We start from the raw sequence: 18888 nt of genomic DNA on the forward strand, positions 1-18888 counted from the left end.
AATCCCCTGGGCTGGCCTATTGTCCAAGTCTCGTTCAGTCTCAAGTCCAGCCCTCTCAAGTCTCAGGTTGCCGGTTCAACAGGGCACCCGGACAAGTGCGCCCTGCGGGGATTGCTGGGTAGGGCCGGCTGCCGCCGCCCTGGCTGCCAGCTTCGCCAGGCAGACCTACTGCCTGGCGTCCGTGTCTTTTTTATACTTGGGAGTTTCCCCGTTCTGTGGGCAACAAAGATCAGTCTGGAAATCCGCTCTGACTCACCGTTTGCAGATTCAACGAGAAGAGCTCCAATCCTGGGTTGTTCTCACAGCGCCATCTTGAGTCCTCCCCCAATTCTCTTATTTAAAAAAATAGGTGGTAGAGTTATTTGGAAGATATTTTGGCATTTTTTTTTTTACAAAGCTAATCACAGTCTTAACATACAATTCAGAAATTTTGCTACTAGGTATTTAACCAAATGAGTTGAAAACTCACATTTATACAAAAACTTGCACATGAATGCTTGTAGCAGCTTTATTCATAATTGCCAAAAATTGGAAGAAGCTGAGATGTTTTTCAATAGGTGAATGGATAAACTACGATATATACATATAATGGAATATTATTCAGCAACAAAAGTAAATGAGCTATTACACAACAAAAAAATGGAGGAAACTGAAATGCATGTTGCTAAGTGAAGAAGTCTGTCTGAAAAAGCTACATTCAATATAATTCCAATTATTTGATATTCTGGAAATGGCAAAAGCCCTTGAGACAGTAAAAATATCAGTGGTGACCAGAAGTAGAGAGAGAAAGGCAGAAAGGGTTGAATTGATGGAGCATAAGAGACTTTCAGGGCAGTGAAACTCTGAAACCTTCATGATGGATTACATTTTATGGCAAAATTTATAGAGTCACATATTACAAAGAGTCACCTCTGACATAAACTATGGACGTCAGTTAATAATAATACATCAATATTCCTTCATTAATAATAAACATACCACACCAATGCAAAAATGTTAATAACAGGATAAACTATAGGCTAGAGGAAAGAGAATATATAAGCACTCTGTACTTCGTTTAATTTTTCTGCAAACCTAAAGCTGCCCTAAGAAATAAAGTCTATTAATAATAATTTTTAGTAACTCAAGGAGATTCATATAAATCATCTCACAGCAGCAACTAGATTAGTATTTTCTTGAATAATTGAAGGAAGATGTGTGCATATACCAGGATATGGGAAACTTTGGGGCCATCTTAGAATTCAGCCTATCAAGGGAGGATCCAAGATGGCCAAATAGGAACAGCTCTGGATTGCAGTTCCCAGTGAAAACGCAGAGGGTGAGTGATCACCACATTTCAAAACGTATTTTTACTGCCCAGAAACCAGGAGATTCCTGGGTGGAAAAGTGCCATGAGTCTCCAGTGTGACTGTTTCAGCCAGAGCAGCGGGTCTCTGCACAGAAACCCACACAAATCCAGGTGCTGTTTCAACTGGTGACTGGAATGCCTGGGAGACAGAGTTACCCATTCAACTGGAAAAAAGGGGGCTTAAACAGGAAGCCAGGTGATCTGGCTCAGCTGGTCCCACCCCCACAAAGACCAGTAATCTGAAATGCTCTGGATTGAGAGTTTCACAGCAAGCATAGCTGGACCTGGGACGGTACAGCTCTGTGGGGCAAAGGGTGTCCACCCTTACCGAGGTAGTCCACCACTACTGAGGTAGTCCGCCACTACCGAGGCAGTCCGTCATTACTGAGGCAGTCTGCCATTACCAAGGCAATCTGCCATTACCGAGGAGGTCCACCATTACAGAGACAGTCTACCTAGAAAGTCTGCCATTACTGAGGCGGACCACCATTACTGAGGCAGTTCTAACTATACCCCTATAAACAAAACTGCAAGGAAGTTCACACAGCAGCTGGGCAGAGCCATGGCAGCTCAGCAATGCCTCTGCTAGCAGACTGTGACTAGGCTACCTCCTCACTGGGCAGAGCATCTCTGAAAAAAGGCAGCAGAATGACAGAAACTTATAAATAAAGCCCCACCTTCCCGAGACAGAGCACCTGGGGAAAAAAGGCAGTTATGAGTTCCACTGCAGCAGACTTAAAAGTACCTGCCCAGCAGCTCCGAAGGGAACAACAGAGTTCACAGCTCAGCACTTGAGCTCCTATAAGGGACAGACTGTCCCTTCAAGCAGCTCCCTGAGCCCATATAACCAAAGAGACACCTCATAAAGGAGAGCTCAGGCTGACATCTGGCAGGTATCCTTCTGGGACAAAGATAACAGAAGAAGAAACTGGCAGCAACCTTACTGGTCTGCAGCTGCTGCAGGTGATCCCCAGGCCAGCAGGGTCTCGAGTGGACCTCCAGCAGTCCTACAGCAGGGGGGCCTGACTGTCAGAAGGAAAATTATGAAACAGAAAGAAATAACTTCATCAGCAACAGAAAGATTGCCCACTCAGAGACCCCATCTGAAAATCACCAACCACAGAGACCACAGGTAGATAAATCCACAAAGATGGGAGGAAACCAGTGCAAAAAGGATGAAAATACCTAAAACCAGAATGCCTCTCCTCCTCCCAGGGAACACAACTCCTCACCAGCAAGGAACAACGCTGGCTGGAGAATGAGTCTGATGAATTGACAGCAACTGGCTTTTAGAAGGTGGGTAATAACAAACTTCTCTGAGCTAAAAGATCATGTTCTAACCCAACGCAAACAAACTAAGAACCTTGAAAAAGGTTCAATGAAATGCTGAGAATAAACAGCTTAGAGAGGAATATAAATTAATTGATGGAGCTAAAAAACAATACAAAAACTCTGCAAGGCATACTCAGGTTTCAACAGCCAAATCAACCAAGCATAAGAAAGGATATCAGAGATTGAAGATCAACTCAATGAAATAAATCAAGAAGGCAAGATTAGAGGAAAAAGAGTAAAAAGAAATGAACAGAGCTGCCAAGAAATATGGGATTATGTGAAAAGACCTAACCTACATTTGATAGGTGTACCTGAATGTGACAGAGAGAATGAATCCAAGCTGGAAAACACTCTTCAGGATATTATACAAGAGAACTTCCCCAACCTAGCCTGAGAGGCCAATATTCAAGTCCAGGAAATACAGAGATCACCACAAAGATACTCCTCAAGAAGAGCAACCCCAAGGCACATAATCATCAGATTCACCAGGGTTGAGATGAAGAAAAAATGCTAACAGCAGCCAGAGAGAAAGGTCAGGTCACCCACAAAGGGAAGCCCATCAGACTCACAGCAGATCTCTCAGCAGAAACCCTATAAGCCAGAAGAGAGAGGGGGCCAATATTCAACATCCTTAAAGAAAAGAACTTTCAACCTAGAATTTCATATCCTGCCAAGCTTCATAAGCAAAGGAGAAATAAAATCCTTTATGAACAAGAAATTACTCAGAGATTTCCTCACCACCAGGCCTGTTTTACAAGAGCTCCTGAAAGAAGCACTAAACATAGAAAGGAACAATCAGTACCAGCCACTCCAAAAATGTACCAAATGATAAAGGGCATTGACACAATGAAGAAACTGTGTCAACTATTGGGCAAAACAACCAGCTAGCATCAAAATTGCAGGATCAAATTCACACAGAACAATATTAACCTTAAATGTAAATGGGCTAAATGCCCCCAATCAAAAGACACACACTGGCAAATTGGATAAAAAAGCAAAACCCATTGGTATGCTGTATCCAGGAAACCCATCTCACATAAAAGGATACACATAATCTCAAAATAAAGGGATGGAAGAAGATCTACCAAGCAAATGGAGAGTGAAAAAAAGCAGGAGTTGCAATCCTAGTCACTGATAAAATAGACTGTAAACTAACAAAGATCAAAAGAGACAAAGAAGGGCACTGCATAATGGTGAAAGGATCAATGTAACAAGAAGAGCTAATGATCCTAAATATATATGTGCCCAATATAGGAGCACCCAGATACATAAAGCAAGTTCTTAATGACCTATAAAGAGACTTAGACTCCCACACAATAATAATGGGAGACTTTAACACTCCACTGTCAATGTTAGACAGATCAACGAGACAGAAAATTAACAAGGACATCTAGGACTTGAACTCAGACCTGGATCAAGAAAATCTAATAGACCTTTACAGAACTCTCCACCCCAAATCCACAGAATATACATTCTTCTCAGCACCACAACACACCTACTCTAACATTGCCCAGATAATTGGAAGTAAATCACTCCTCAGCAAATGCAATAGAATAGATAACAGTCTCTCAGACCACAGTGCAATCAAATTAGAACTCAGAATTTAGAAATGAATTCAGAATCACACAACTTCATGAAAACTAACAACTGGCTCTTGAATATTGACTGGATAAACAAGGAAATGAAGGCAGAAATAAAGATGTTATTTGAAACCAGTGAGAATGAAGACACAACATACCAAAATCTCTGGGACACATTTAAAGCAGTGTCTAGAGTAAAATTTCGAGCAATAAATGCCCACATGAGAAGCAAGGAAAGATCTAAAATTGACACCCTATCGCTAAAATTGAAAGAGCTAGAGGAGCAAGATAAAAAAAACTCAAAAGCTAGCAGAAAACAAGAAATAACTAAGATCAGAGCACAAATGAAGGAGATAGAGACACAAAAAAAAAACCCTTCAAAAAAATCAACAAATCCAGGAGCTGGTTTTTTGAAGAGATTAACAAAATAGACCACAAGCCAGATTAATAAAAAAGAAAAGAGAATAATCAAGTAGATGAAATAAAAAAACAATAAAGGGGTATCACCATAGATTCCACAGAACTAAAAACCACCATCAGAGATTACTACAAAAAACTCAATGCATATAAACCAGTAAACCTGGAAGAAATGGATAAATTCCTGGACACTTAAACTCTCCCAAGCCTAAACCAGGAAGATGTAGAAACCCTCAATAGACCAATAACAAGGGTTGAAGTTGAGGCAGCAATTAATAGCTTACTAACCAAAAAAAGCCCAGGTCCAGATGGGTTCACAGCCGAATTCTACCAGGCAATCAAAGAGGAGATGGTACCACTCCTACTGAAACTATTCCAAACAATCCAAAATAAGGGAATCCTCCCCAAATCCTTTTATGAGACCAACATCATCCTGATACCAAAACCTGGCAGAGACTCAACAAGAAAAGAAAACTTCAGGCTAATATCCATGATGAAACTAGATGGAAAAATCTTCAGTAAAACACTGGCAAACCGACTACAACAGCACATCAAAAAGCTTATCCATCACAATCAAGTAGGCTTCATCCCAGGTATGCAAGGCTGGTTCAACATATGCAAGTCTATAAATGTAATTCACCACATAAACAGAACCAAAGACAAAAACCGCATGATTATCTCAATAAATGCAGAGAAAGTCAAATTGTCTCTATTTGCAGATGACATAATTGTATATTTAGAAGACCCTATCGTCTCAGCCCCAAATCTCGTTAAACTAATAAGCAACTTCAGCAAAGTCTCAGGATACAAAATCAATGTGCAAAAATCACAAGCATTCCTATGCACCAATAACAGACTTAAAGAGAGCCAAATCAAGAACTAACTGCCATTCATAATTGCTACCACGAGAATAAAATACCTAGGAATACAACTAACAAAGGATGTAAAGGACCTCTTCAAGGAGAACTACAAACCACTGCTCAAAGAAATAAGAGAGGACACAAACAGATGGAGAAACATCCTATGTCCATGGTTAGGAAGAATCAATATCATGAAAATGGCCATATTGCCCAAAGTAATTTATGGATTCAATGCTATCCCCATCAAGCTACCAATGACCTTCTTCACAGATCTGGAAAAAACCACCTTAAACTTCATATGGAACCAAAAGAGAGCCCACATAGCCAAGTGAATTCTAAGCAAAAATAACAGAGCTGAAGGCATCACGCTACCTGACTTCAAACTATACTACAAGCCTACAATAATCAAACAGCATGGTACTGGTACCAAAACAGAGATATAGACCAATGGAACAGAACAGAGGCCTTGGTGGCAATGCCACACATCTACAACCATCTGATCTTTGACAAACCTGACAAAAACAAGCAATGTAGAAAGGATTCCCTGTTTAATAAATGGTGTTGGGAAAACTGGCTAGCCATGTGCAGAAAGCAGAAACTAGACCCCTTCCTGACACCTTACACTAAAATTAACTCCAGGTGGATTAAAGACTTAAACATAAGACCTAGCACCATAAAAAACTTAGAAGAAAACCTAGGCAAAACCATTTAGGACATAGCATAGGCAAGGACTTCATGACTAAAACACCAAAAGCATTGGCAACAAAAGCCAAAATACACAAATGGGATCTAATTAAACTTCTGAGCTTCTTTGCAGCAAAAGAAGCAATCATTAGAGTGAACCAGCAACCAATAGAATGGGAAAAAATTTTTGCAATCTACCCATCTGGCAAAGGACTTATATCAAAAATCTACAAAGAACTAAAACAGATTTACAAGAAAAAAACAAATCCATTCAAAAGTGGGCAAAGGATATGAATAGACATTTTTCAAAAGAAGACATATATGAGGCCAACAAACATATGAAAAAAATGCTCATCATCCCTGGTCATTAGAGAAATACAAGTCAAAACCACATTGAGATACCATTTTACACCAGTTAGAATGGTGATCATTAAAAATTCTGGAGACAGCTGATGCTGGAGAGAATGTGGAGAAATAGGAACAGTCTTACACTGTTGGTGGGAGTGTAAATTAGTTCAACCATTGCAGAAGACAGTATGGTGATTCCTCAAGGACCTAGAAATGGAAATTCCATTTGACCCAGCAATCCCATTACTGGGATTCCCAAATAATTATATATATTATAATTCCCAAAGAATTATAAATCCTTCTATTATAAGGACACATGTACACATATGTTCATTGCAGCACTGTTTACAATAGCAGAGACTTGGAACCGATGCAAATGCCCATCGATGATAGACTGGACAGGGAATAGGTGGCATATATACACCATGGAATACTATGCAGCTGTAAAAAATGATGAGTTCGTGTCCTTTGTAGGGACATGGATGAATCTGGAAACCATCATTGTCAGCAAACTGATTCAAGAACAGAAAATCAAATACCACATGTTCTCACTCATAGCAGGTGTTAAACAGTGAGAACACATGGACGCAGGGAAGGGAGCATCATACACTGAGGTCTGTGGCGGAGGACTAGGGGAGGAACAGTGGGGAGTAGGGAGTTGGACAGGGATAACATGGGGAGAAATGCCAGATATAGGTGATGGGGATGTAGGCAGCAAACCACATTGCCATGTATGTACCTATGCAAAAATCCTGCATGTTCTTTACATGTACTGCAGAACCTAAAATGTAATAAAAAAAAATAAGGCTGGGCACAGTGGCTCAAGCCTGTAATCCCAGCACTTTGGGAGGCCAAGGCGGGTGGATCACAAAGTCAAGAGATCAAGACCATCTTGGTCAACATGGTGAAACCCTGTCTCTACTAAAAATACAAAAAATTAGCTGGGCATGGTGGCGTGTGCCTGTAATCCGAGCTACTCAGGAGGCTGAGGCAGGAGAATTGCCTGAACCCAGGAGGCGGAGGTTGCAGTGAGCCGAGATCGCGCCATTGCACTCCACCCTGCACTCCAGCCTGGTGATATATGTATATTTTAAAAGAATTCGGCCTATCCCATTATCCTATACTATCCTGTCACCCATCAACAGCATTTTTTTTTTTTTTTGGTGACAATAAATTTGATGTTCCCTACACTTTCAAAATGGGGCCTTTCCTTTCTTTTCTCTTTCCATTTATTTGCCTGGATTATTTTATCTGCTTCCAAGATTTTAACTACTTTTTATTCAATGTTAACTACAAAATCAATCTATTCTGCCCAATTACCTCTTCTAAACTCCACACAAATATTTCTAGCTACCTCCATTTCAGATTTCCAAAAAAGACTCAAGGAAAACTCATGAATAGCGTCATATGCACACATAAAATAAGAAAATGATTCTTGTCAATGTTTACTCATTGAACGAGTTCACCACCTACTCAGTTGCTCAAAACAGAAAATTTGGAGCTTTGGCTGACATTTATTGAAAGCTTAGTATAGATCTGAGACCTCTGTTACATTCTTTTTAATTTTTATTTTAAGTTCAGGGGTACATGTGCAGGTTTGTTACGTAGGTAAACTTGTGTCATGGAGGTTTGTTGTATAGATTTACGTACATTATCACTCAGGTATTAAGCTTAAGTTCGTATTAGTTATTTTTCCTTATCCTCTCCCTCTTCCCAACCTCCACTCTTTGAAAGTCCCCAGTGTGTGCTGTTCACTTGTATGTGTCCATGTGTCCTCATCATTTACAAGTATTAACATTCAATTCTCACAATATCTCTATCAGGGAAGGTATTCTTTGGAAATCTTAGTAGAGTTTTTTTCACTTTTCTTGTGTATTTTATCTAGTTAACAGTAGGGCTAGAGCCAAAGCTGTCTGGCTCAAGACCTGAGCTCTTAACCACTGTGCTATTTCTCTTTTCCTATGCCCACTTGATCATCATGTCCTATTAATTCTACCTCTGTAGTATTACTCAAACTCACCCCCTTGTCTGTAGTTCTGCTATTATGATCAGGGTTCAAGATCTCATAAAATGTTTCTCTAATCTCCATACCGGGGTTCCTATGTACAACTCTTGCCTGTTTCAAACAATCCCTACATTCCTGTCGTATCATTCATACTTAATGGATATGAATTTTCTACTTTTCTACTTAAAGGCTTTCTAGGCAAACTTTCTAGCTTTAGCTTGTCATAGAAAGTCTCCATCTGATTATTGCACATAATTTCTGCCTTGACCCTTCATTCATACCTGAATCTGCATTCATATCTCCCATGATTATTTTCTCTTTTCATATCTGTCTTCTCTTAATATTCAGACTTCCTTGTAAGCAGGAGTCCATATAGCGTAGTGTCTAATATATAAAATGCACTCAATAAATATTCCTTGAATAAAGCATATTAGGATTTTTCTTTGTTTCAAAATCCATATATTGATATTTGTAATAAAACACACTTCAAGAAAGAAAGTGAAGAATTTATTTCTATTGCTAAAAATATCCATATATACTATGTGGTTAATTATATATGAACTATTACATCTGTTGGGATTAGGACCTGGAGTATGATTCTTCATTTCATGTATTATACCAATATGTTTGCCCTAAAAGATGAGGCCAGGCATGGTGGCTCATGCCTGTTATCCCTGAACTTTGAGAGGCCAAGGTGAAAGGATTGCTTGAGCCCAAAAGTTTGAGACTAGCCTGGGCAACACAGTGTGACACCCCCCCACCATCTCTAAAACAATAAAAAATTAGCTGAAAGTAGTGGTGCACACCTGTAGCCCCAACTGTTGGGGAGACTGAGGTGAGAGGAGCTCTTAAACCTGAGAGGTCAAGGCTGCAGTGAGTCGTGATTGCAACTTTGCATTCCAGCCTGGGTGACGAGGGAGATCTGTCGAAGGAGGAATAAGAAGAGGAAGAAGAGGAGGAGGAGAAGAGGAAGGAAGGAGGAGGTGAGGAAGAGGAGGAAACAGAGGAGGAGGAGGAAGAACAAGAAGGAGGAGGAGGGGGAGAAGGAGTAGGAAAAGAAGAAAGAAGAACTGCAGGTAGTTACTATTTGGATTGCTTCACCCCCCCATCCCCCAGCCAACTTGTTTTACTGCTAGATAATGCATCTAATAGCAATCCAACTATAAAATATTAATACATAGGCATTTGACTATTACAACTGAAAGAAAATGGTAGCTATCACTGGAGATGAACAGGATCACCCAAGTACATTTAATGGGCTGTAATAAACCACATTTCCTCACAGCATGATTCAAATGTCTTTCCTCAATTTACAATTAACTGATATCCACAACTGGTTACTTTGGGAACTTTGTACTCCTGCTTTGGAAAACAAACAAGGTTTTTTTTTTCTTGTGGTTATCATATAAAAATAACTTCTCACATCTGAGATCTTTCAAGCTTCATCTCATTTGCCAAGCTTGCCTCCCCTTCCTGGTTTACACTTTTAATAATGTTCATGTGCTTCTCCGGCGAAACCCTAGCTCCTGACCTCCTTGCTAGAGGTGAGAATGGTTAGTGACTGCTTTGCGGTTCCCCAAAGCTCCTCCTACCCAGACGGTGACCGTTCGGATGCTGAGGTTGGAAAGCAGGACAGGGGACACTCTTAAGTGCAGCTCGGAGCAGGGGAAGCCGAATTCCGGGGACTGAAGAGGCCGCGCAGGGGACCAGCGCGTGCAATGCGGAGCGTGGACTTCTTGGGCAGTACCCCCGCAACTCAAACTGCTGGGGATTCGCCTCTCGGGCCCTGCAGCCCAGCGCGGGCCGCTGTCCACAGTGGGAGGTGCTGAAAGCAGCGAGCGGGTGCGGGGGCGGCGAGGCAGACCGCTGCTCCCAGCGCCCCCCTCCTCGCTCCGCGGCTCCTCCAGCCCTCCCCTCCACCCGCAGCCATGTTCCACGCGCGGGGAGGGGTGGGGGGAGGGGAGAGGCACGGGGGATCAGGGCGGAGAGAGCCTGCTCTGCCTGGGGGAAGGAGGGGATGAGAGTTGGGGGGAGCAGCGGGAGGAGGCGGTGGCAGCGGCTAGCGAGGAGACAGCGCTGGGTCCTGCAGTAGGACTCCCAGGAGCCACCATCATGGTGAAGAGGAAGAGCTCCGAGGGCCAGGAGCAGGACGGCGGCCGCGGCATCCCCCTGCCCATCCAGACCTTCCTGTGGCGGCAAACCAGGTGAGGGGCGCAGAGGGCGCGCCGCTGGCCGCCCTGGGCTGGGGGCGCTCCTGGGGCCGCCCGGGTCGCCGCTGCCGCCGCCGCCGCTGAGGCCGCGCCACAGCCTGCAGCTCCCTCTCTGGGGCTGGAAAACAAGCCCTCTGCACCCGCTTAAAAACAAGCATTAAAATATATGTGTATATCTTTCAGTGAAGTTTGACGACAAGCAGATTGGCAGTTGTCGAATAAATATATACATTATTTAGGGGGTGGGAGGGCAGAGAGCCTGGGAAGAGGGGGTGGGGAGCTAGGAAAGATAATTATGACTGGTTGTGCTCCTGCATCTAATTCCCCCTCCATCTCCTGCTGTAATTCTAGCCCGGTGACCTGTTGTTTTTCCAGCTTCTGTTTGGCGAATATCTGCTATGCCCACTTGTTAACCATTTTGCTTAGATTAATCTCCCCAGTTAAAGCTCCTGAGGATTTGTGATAAGGGACCCCCCCATCCCTGCAACCCCGGAAAGGCCTGACAGCTATTCAAATAAACAGAAAAGATTTTCTTTATTATTATTATTTTAGAGATTTGTCAGATAAGAAATTAGATCCTGGAAATCATGACCCACAAGCCATGTTCAATTTTCAGTTTTTATTATGATTGTACACGTAAGTAATTCACCACTTCTGACCACTGGCGATTTAAAATCTTAAAAGTCTTCAGAAAAAAGTGATTACCGAAAACCATCGAGATCCACTTCTCTTTCATATATGCAATTACACGTGTAAAAGAAAATGTCATCAGCTGTTCAACACCTGCTCATTAACAAGCTATAAGGTAGCATGAAATTTGAATTTCATAGCACCCTGTCTTATTCATTAAAAAATATGTCACAAGGATGCTTTAATAGTAATTTTACTTATGTTTATTAACAAATATCTCTATTAATTTTCAGTGCATTTTTGAGGCCCAAACTGGGGAAGCAATATGAAGCTTCTTGTGTGGTATGTGATTTTCACCATTTGATAATTATTTCCCTATTCCATGTGGTGGTTTGAACCCAAAGAAAGATTTTAAATCAAACAGACTATATACATTAATTCACTTGGCAAATATTATTGATCACCTATTTTGTGCCAGCCACAATTCTCTGTGCTGGAATAGAACAATGATAAAAACAAATAGAATGTTTACATTGTGGTGGAAAGGGGGCAAACCACAACCAAATAAGTGAGTATATAGTAAGCCAGATGGTGGCAAGTACTATGCAGAAAAATTAAGCAAGGAGAGATACTAGGAAGCACTAGGGAAGGGAGTTGTATAAACAATGGATAGATAAGGCTTATCTATTAATGTGAACCTAGGCCAAAATCACAACAGGAAGGGAGGGAAGGATAGCTGAGGGAAGAACAGAGAAAACAAGTTAAAGGAACTTAGCATCTACTGGGGAGTAAGTGAAAGGATGGGGAGGGATCCAGTGGCAGAAGAAAGGACAGAGAGAGAACAGAGAACCAGGTGGCGGAGAGTTTGTTTTCCCCCTGCAAGTGTGAAGTCAAATCTAATCAACAAAACAGGCTGTTATAGTGGAAGTTCATATGATGGAGTGACTGTGAAAGAACTCCTTGAAAAAAATATGTGCAATTCTGCGCTTTCATGTCTTGCATATGTTCTGCAATTCTAAAAATGAATAACATAAAACAACTATGAAAATAATACTGTTAATATTTATACAAAATAAAATGCATTTGTCCTGAGATTCTAAGAGAATCTTATATCCCTACAAATTCTCATTTTACAAATTGGGAAAATAAGACACAAAATCATGAAGCAAAATTGAAATGGACTTTTCACAGCCTTCATTAGTATATGGAGCTTATCCAAAAGTCTTTACATTGGATATATTATAACACAAAAATGGAGATCTACCAATTTGGATATTGCCATTCATATTTACAAATAGCTATGCAGATGAACTTGTGGTAAAGAGCTCTGAGATGTGTTAGAGCAAAAAATTCTGATGGAAGCCAACTGGAGAGTTAAACACATACATGCTCACTCAAGGAGGAATTTGTTTTGTTGCATCTCCTGTCCTTCAATGTTGTCATCAACGTATTTTTTTAATGTCACTTTCTTATAAGCACCTTTTAGTGGAATTTGTTGTTGAACTTAGCTTGTTAGAGTGATTTGACATTTGAAATCTCAGGCTTTCTTAACCATGCTGACAATTATACCATGCTGACAAGTATACTAGCTTAAAATAATCCTGACTTTTCTCTGTTCTTTGCAAAGATACTTCTGACATTTTTAAAGTAGCCACAAAATATCAAATAGTTGTATTAATGGACAGATAAGGCTAGAGATATATAGATCTCAATATAGAAAACAACTTCCAAAGTTTCAAAGAAAGCATTAAAATTTGTATTAGTGACACTTAAGGAGAAAATGACATTACCCAGAACACTCTGAGATTATGAAATGCATACTCATCGTCTACAATATACTAATTAGAATGTATAAATTCTTTGTCATCTTTTAGTGTCTAATATACTCATCCTTTATTTAATGAATACTTAGATACCTGAGGACTGATGAATTTTATAATATTTGTATTTACATCACCAACATATCTAAAGGCCTTTATGTAGTTTCTTAAAGCAAAATATTACATCTCTCATTATACTCATTACCAAAACCTAAGTGTACCCTTCATTATAAACATGAATTTCTTATTTTCTTTTTTTGAATCAAAAAGTACAAAGTTTTCTTTGGAAATCTCTGTAGTAAGCCATATTAGAATACCTTTCTCACAGGTATCCTAATAATTCCAATAATACAGTTTGAACATTTGGGACTTGTATTGTGATTATTATTTAGAACATGTATACAATTTTCTTGACTGGGGCATCAAGTACCAATCATGTTCTTACAAGCCAATGTTTATTAAATTTATTCTAATATTTGGTAACTACATATTCTCCAACACCTTACAATGATATTCGCCTCCTCCCTCAAAAGAAAAAAAAATTGACTAGGTCAGATTTGTTACTCGTTCTGGAATGCTATACTCTCTGATGGTCTCTGAGTATCCCTGGCAACGATAGTAAATTTAATAACCAACAAAGTTAAGATAGCCTATTTTCCTCCTCCCTCTCCCCTTCCTGCTCTCCCTTCCTTTCTTTCTTCCACAGATGTATTAAGTATCTTTTACTGTTTCAGCCATTAGAGAGAGAGTGTTCTGTGCTAGGTCATTGCTACGCCATGAAATAAATCAGGGATTCCAAAATCAGAATTCTTGAAAAAGTTGTATCTTAGTTAACACCAGTTGAAGAGATTGACATAAATTCTGTTTCTCAAGACACTTTCACAAAAAAACTCGTTTTGGTCTGCAGTTGTGACAGCCTTTTGGATGACTCAGAAACATTTTATAAAATATACATCCAGAAATCTCATGAGGTTAAATGTGTTGTTCCTGGTTGTTAGAGGAAGCTTACTTTAACAGAAATAAAAATCATTTATTAATTCAAGCCACTTGCTTTGGCTCAAAAGTGTGCAAATGGGTAGATAATAGAAAATTAGTACTGACACATTGTATATCAACATATACAAGAAAATACAATGAGTGCACCCTAAAGAATTTGATCCAGTAATTTGCATCTTTTAATGGATACAGTAACTTGCTGTTTATTTTTCACTAATCAGAATGTTCAATTTCTTAGTTTACATGATTTTGGATTTTGTTTTTTCTTGTTGTTTTTGTTTTGTGTTTACAGTCCTTTGAGCGAGTGTTGGTAGAAAACAAGCTGCATGGCCTCTCTCCAGCTCTCTCTGAAGCCATCCAGAGCATTTCCAGATGGGAACTTGTGCAAGCTGCTTTGCCTCATGTCCTCCACTGCACTGCAACCCTGCTTTCAAACCGAAACAAGCTAGGTTGGTGGCCTGCATTACTTCTTTATGGCAGGTCATTGCCCTTTGTGTTCAACACTGATCATAATAACCTGTATTGAGTATTTACTGTTTTCTCAAGTACTGTGCATACATTATCTCATTTAATTATCACAAAATCTCCTCACATTTATACTATCATTATTTTCATTTTACCAATAAGGAAACTGGCTGTCATGTTTTGAATGGTTTAATTTTACAAGTAATACGTGAATATATTCTCCTCTTAAACATTAAAATAGACTGGGCATGGTGGCTCACGCCTGTAATCATTATTTTGGGAGGCTGAAGCAGGCAAATCACCTGAGGTTGTGAGTTCGAGACTAGCCTGGCCAACATGGTGAAACCCCACCTCTACGAAAAATACAAATTAACTGAATGTGGTGATGTGCACCTCTAATCTCAGCTACTCGGGATGCTGAGGCAGGAGAATCACTTGAACCCAGGAGGCAGAGTTTGTAGTGAGCCGGGATCACGCCACTGCACTCCAGCATGGGCAACAGAGTGAGACTCCATCTCAAAAAAAAAAGTTAAAATATTAGAGTAAGCTAAGACCTTCACTGGCCCAAGATGAGTCCTAGCCAAGGTTGTCCGCTTTGCTCTCTCAATTCCTAAAGCAGCCACTCTCATGAATTGGGCATATTTGCCTCAGACACTTACTAACTTTGTAGTACTGTGTGTATGTGTGCACTTGTGCATAAAGACTATTTTTTAGAATATTTTACAGATTGCTTTTCTCATCTGGCAATGTGTCCTACCCATGTACCCTACGTTAGTGTACATGCTCTTCTCTATCCCATTTCCTTCCCTCATTTGGGCCTCTGCTCAAATATTATTTCTGTAGAGGTACCTTTCTAGGTCACATTGTGTAAAGTAGGATAGCTTTTATCTTCAGAGCCTATATTTTTAACCACTACGCTGCCTATCTGGAAATATATTTGGGTACCTAACTGAAGAAAAGAGATTCATGCAGTTTCTGCCCCCATGGCAGCATATCATTCTGCGGAGATTGCAGCCAATAGGGGAGTCCAAAAAACAAGAACGAGCCCTGTTAGCAGTGGTTATAAGAAGTCTAGAGAAAACAAGCATATTCTTCCTTCCCAGACCCAATGTTGACATCCATTGCTCTGGTCACAAAGTTTGCTTTAACCTGCCTGTGTAATTGTCCCATGCAGGCCACCAGGATAAATTGGGTGTTGCTGAGACAAAGCTCCTTCACACTCTGCACTGGATGCTTCTGGAAGCCCCCCAGGACTGCAACAATGAGCGGTTTGGGGGTACAGATCGAGGCTCCAGCTGGGGTGGCAGCAGCAGTGCTTTCATCCATCAGATTGAAAATCAGGGTTCTCCAGGGCAGCCTTGCCAAAGCAGCCCTAATGACGAAGAAGAGAACAACCGAAGGAAGATCTTCCAGAACTCCATGGCTACTGTGGAGCTCTTTGTGTTTCTGTTTGCTCCCCTGGTACACAGGATCAAGGTAATCAGAAAGCCAGTGTTAGGGCTGGAGTGGGTAGAGATGTGGTAAGGGTGGACTTCAAATGATATTTCAATATTTGGTCGGCCATGTCTTTGTATGACCATACAGCAAATCAAGGCATGGAGAACTTTATTTCTATGTTAAACCACTGAACATTGCTTCAAAAACACAAATTTCCACATACCCTTTACTGACTTAAAAATCTTCAGTGGTTGTTCCTCTGCCTCATGATAATGCCCAATATATTAAGCATAGAATAAAAGGTCCAGCACGACATAGGGTTTAAATTGCTTTCTTGATGTATCCACTGTCAGTCCCTACTGGCTCATGCCTATAATCCCAGAACTTTGGGAGGCAGAGGCAGGTGAATCACCTGAGGTCAGGAGTTCTGAGTCAGCCTGGCCTACATGGCAGAACTCCATCTCTACTAAAAATACAAAAATTAGCCAGGAGTTGTGGCACACACCTGTAGTCCCAGCTAATTGGGAGGCTGAGGCAGGAGAAACACTTGAACCCAGGAGGTGCAGGCTGCAGTGAGATCGTACCACTACAGTCCAGCCTGGGTGACAAAGCAAGACTCCGCCTCAAAAAAAATGTTCTAACTTTTTATGTGCCATGGGCTTTTATAGAGTTGGGTATAGCCTAAAAATTGCTTTCTAAAATATTTTTAAATGCTTAAAGTGCAAAACATAGGATTACATGGAAAGCAGTTATCTCAAAATACAATTATATCCATCTGCCCTTGGACTTGGAAGAGACAATGTAATTTGAAATCACTGTGTCACCACTTTCTAGCTGTGTGATTTCGTTAAAATTACTTCACCCCTTAGTTGCTCTAACACGTGGTGAATATATGTAAGACACACTGCAGTTCCAATGCATGAAAAGAAATCAAGAACTAATTGTTACTTCTGTGGATGAATAAATTAGCAAATTTCATTTAAGTTCTAAGGTAAGAATTGATATGTTCATCTGCTCTTTAATAGAATATTATAACCCAGTGAATAAATAGATCAAGTTAGCAGTGGTTCAAGCTAGCAATGTATTTATGAAGGTGGTTGTGAACATTAACAGTCACCATGAAGGAAACAAACTAGTATTTTCATTCATTTTTAGTTTCCTAAAAAATTCACTTTCCACTAACTCTGTCCATTGCTGGGAGAAATAGATTTGAAACTACCTATAAATTCTCAAAATGCAACACATACATTGGCCACATTGCCCATCAAACATACTAAAACTTTTAGGTATCAAGTCAAATTAAATTGCCATTTTAAAATCTCTAGCCATTTTAATGTCTTTTGCACGTGTGATACTTAGTAGAAAGCACTGCTTTAATGGAGACTGTGTAGCTGGTCTGTGAGCCCTGCAGGACCTACCCCTGTATACCTCCTGGGCCTCATCTCCCTCTAACTCACTGGCCTTCCTCTATTCACTAACCACCTTCAGGCTTGTGGGAGGCTCACCCTCAAACTCAACAGGTGCATTTTTGTGTTCCAATCCTTGCACTGTTTTTTCAACTTGAAATATTTACCCCACCTCCTACACTCAGGTTTTCACATGGCCATGTACTTGTCGTTGGTTTATTCACAACTCAAATGGCAACATTTCAGAAAGTACTTCCCTGGTTAATCTCAAGTCACTAGCATGGTATCTTTTCTCCTTGTTAGCACTTATCAGTACCTGGAATTATTTATGCATTTGTCTGAATGCTTGTTAGTTGTCTTCAACCTCACTGAACAGAGGTCCTTGAGTGAAGGGAGACTGCCTGTCCAGGTAACAACTCTATCTCTAGTGTCTCAAACAGTGTTTGGCATATACAAAACTCTCAATAAATGTTAATGGCTGACTCACCGAGTACACCCATCATTAACAGAAGCTGATCCAAGTGCTAAAAACAACAAGCTTAGGAATGAAGCCTTTAAAATGGAGAGGACAGGAAAGAAGTCTTCTTAAAACGTAGCCCATAAAGATGTTTGTATGTTGACAAATATCATCTGGAAAAATGTGGAAATATAGGAGTGTCCAGGGTGGCTATAATTTTATTTTTAAGACATGGCTGGGAGTCTAAGTTTTGGAAATAGTTAACCTGTATTTAAATCCAGCGCCTGCTGCTCTCTACTATAGGACATTGAGCAAATTTCTATAATTTATACAGCTTTCTCAAGTATAAATTGTACCTAATAATAAATTTATAGGATGTTGTAAAGATTAAACAAGTTATAGTATTCAACCTGTTACAAAGGAAGTCATTAACAAATGTTAGTTGTCTTTAGAGTTGGTATTTTATTGCTGTTGGTATTGTGTATTATTAGTAGAAAAGAAGCAAGATCTCCTTTCAGGAGAGACTACTCAAGTAATTGAAAGAGCTGGCTTAAGACCCCATGTTTAACTTGTGGTTTGGGAATGGAGCATTTATAAAAGAATAAGACAATTCATATGAAATACTACACAATGATCGATATACATGAATAATTATTGTTAGTGGTATTAATAGCATTTTTATCATTTTATCATTTTTATTATATCATCATTATAGTTTCATCATTTTGTCATTCCTGTGAGGGAAGTATTATTCTTGATGCTATAGAGAATAAAAAGTATTCAGTCAATAGTTTTTGCCACAAGGTCTTTTCTCTTTTAGGGATGTCTGCTTTTTTCAAGATGTTGGGGAATGAACAATCTCTAGATCAAGATATCTCAGTCTTGGCATTGTT

The 18888-nt window shown here is 40.2% G+C and overlaps 1 protein-coding gene across 40 annotated transcripts in view; it reads left to right on the top strand.

Annotated features, from left to right (window-relative positions):
* Positions 1-10187: 10187 nt before the first annotated feature.
* The window catches only part of UNC80 (unc-80 subunit of NALCN channel complex), a 232044-nt gene continuing 223343 nt past the window's right edge, over positions 10188-18888 (top strand). For 33 of the 40 annotated variants that reach the window (XR_013519086.1, XM_035305573.3, XM_035305581.3 and 30 more), the window contains exons 1-4: positions 10188-10778; positions 11708-11756; positions 14523-14679; positions 15870-16171. Coding sequence is in view for 39 of the 40 variants with exons in the window: in XM_035305573.3 (XP_035161464.2) it covers positions 10687-10778; positions 11708-11756; positions 14523-14679; positions 15870-16171 (600 nt within the window). In the remaining variant the exon portion in view is untranslated. The remainder of the gene's footprint in view (positions 10779-11707; positions 11757-14522; positions 14680-15869; positions 16172-18888) is intronic. The other 7 variants (XM_035305587.3, XM_078328420.1, XM_078328421.1 and 4 more) reach the window with 1 other exon arrangement.

Source organism: Callithrix jacchus, chromosome 6, assembly GCF_049354715.1.
Source record: "Callithrix jacchus isolate 240 chromosome 6, calJac240_pri, whole genome shotgun sequence".
In the NCBI taxonomy this organism is placed as follows: domain Eukaryota; kingdom Metazoa; phylum Chordata; class Mammalia; order Primates; family Cebidae; genus Callithrix; species Callithrix jacchus.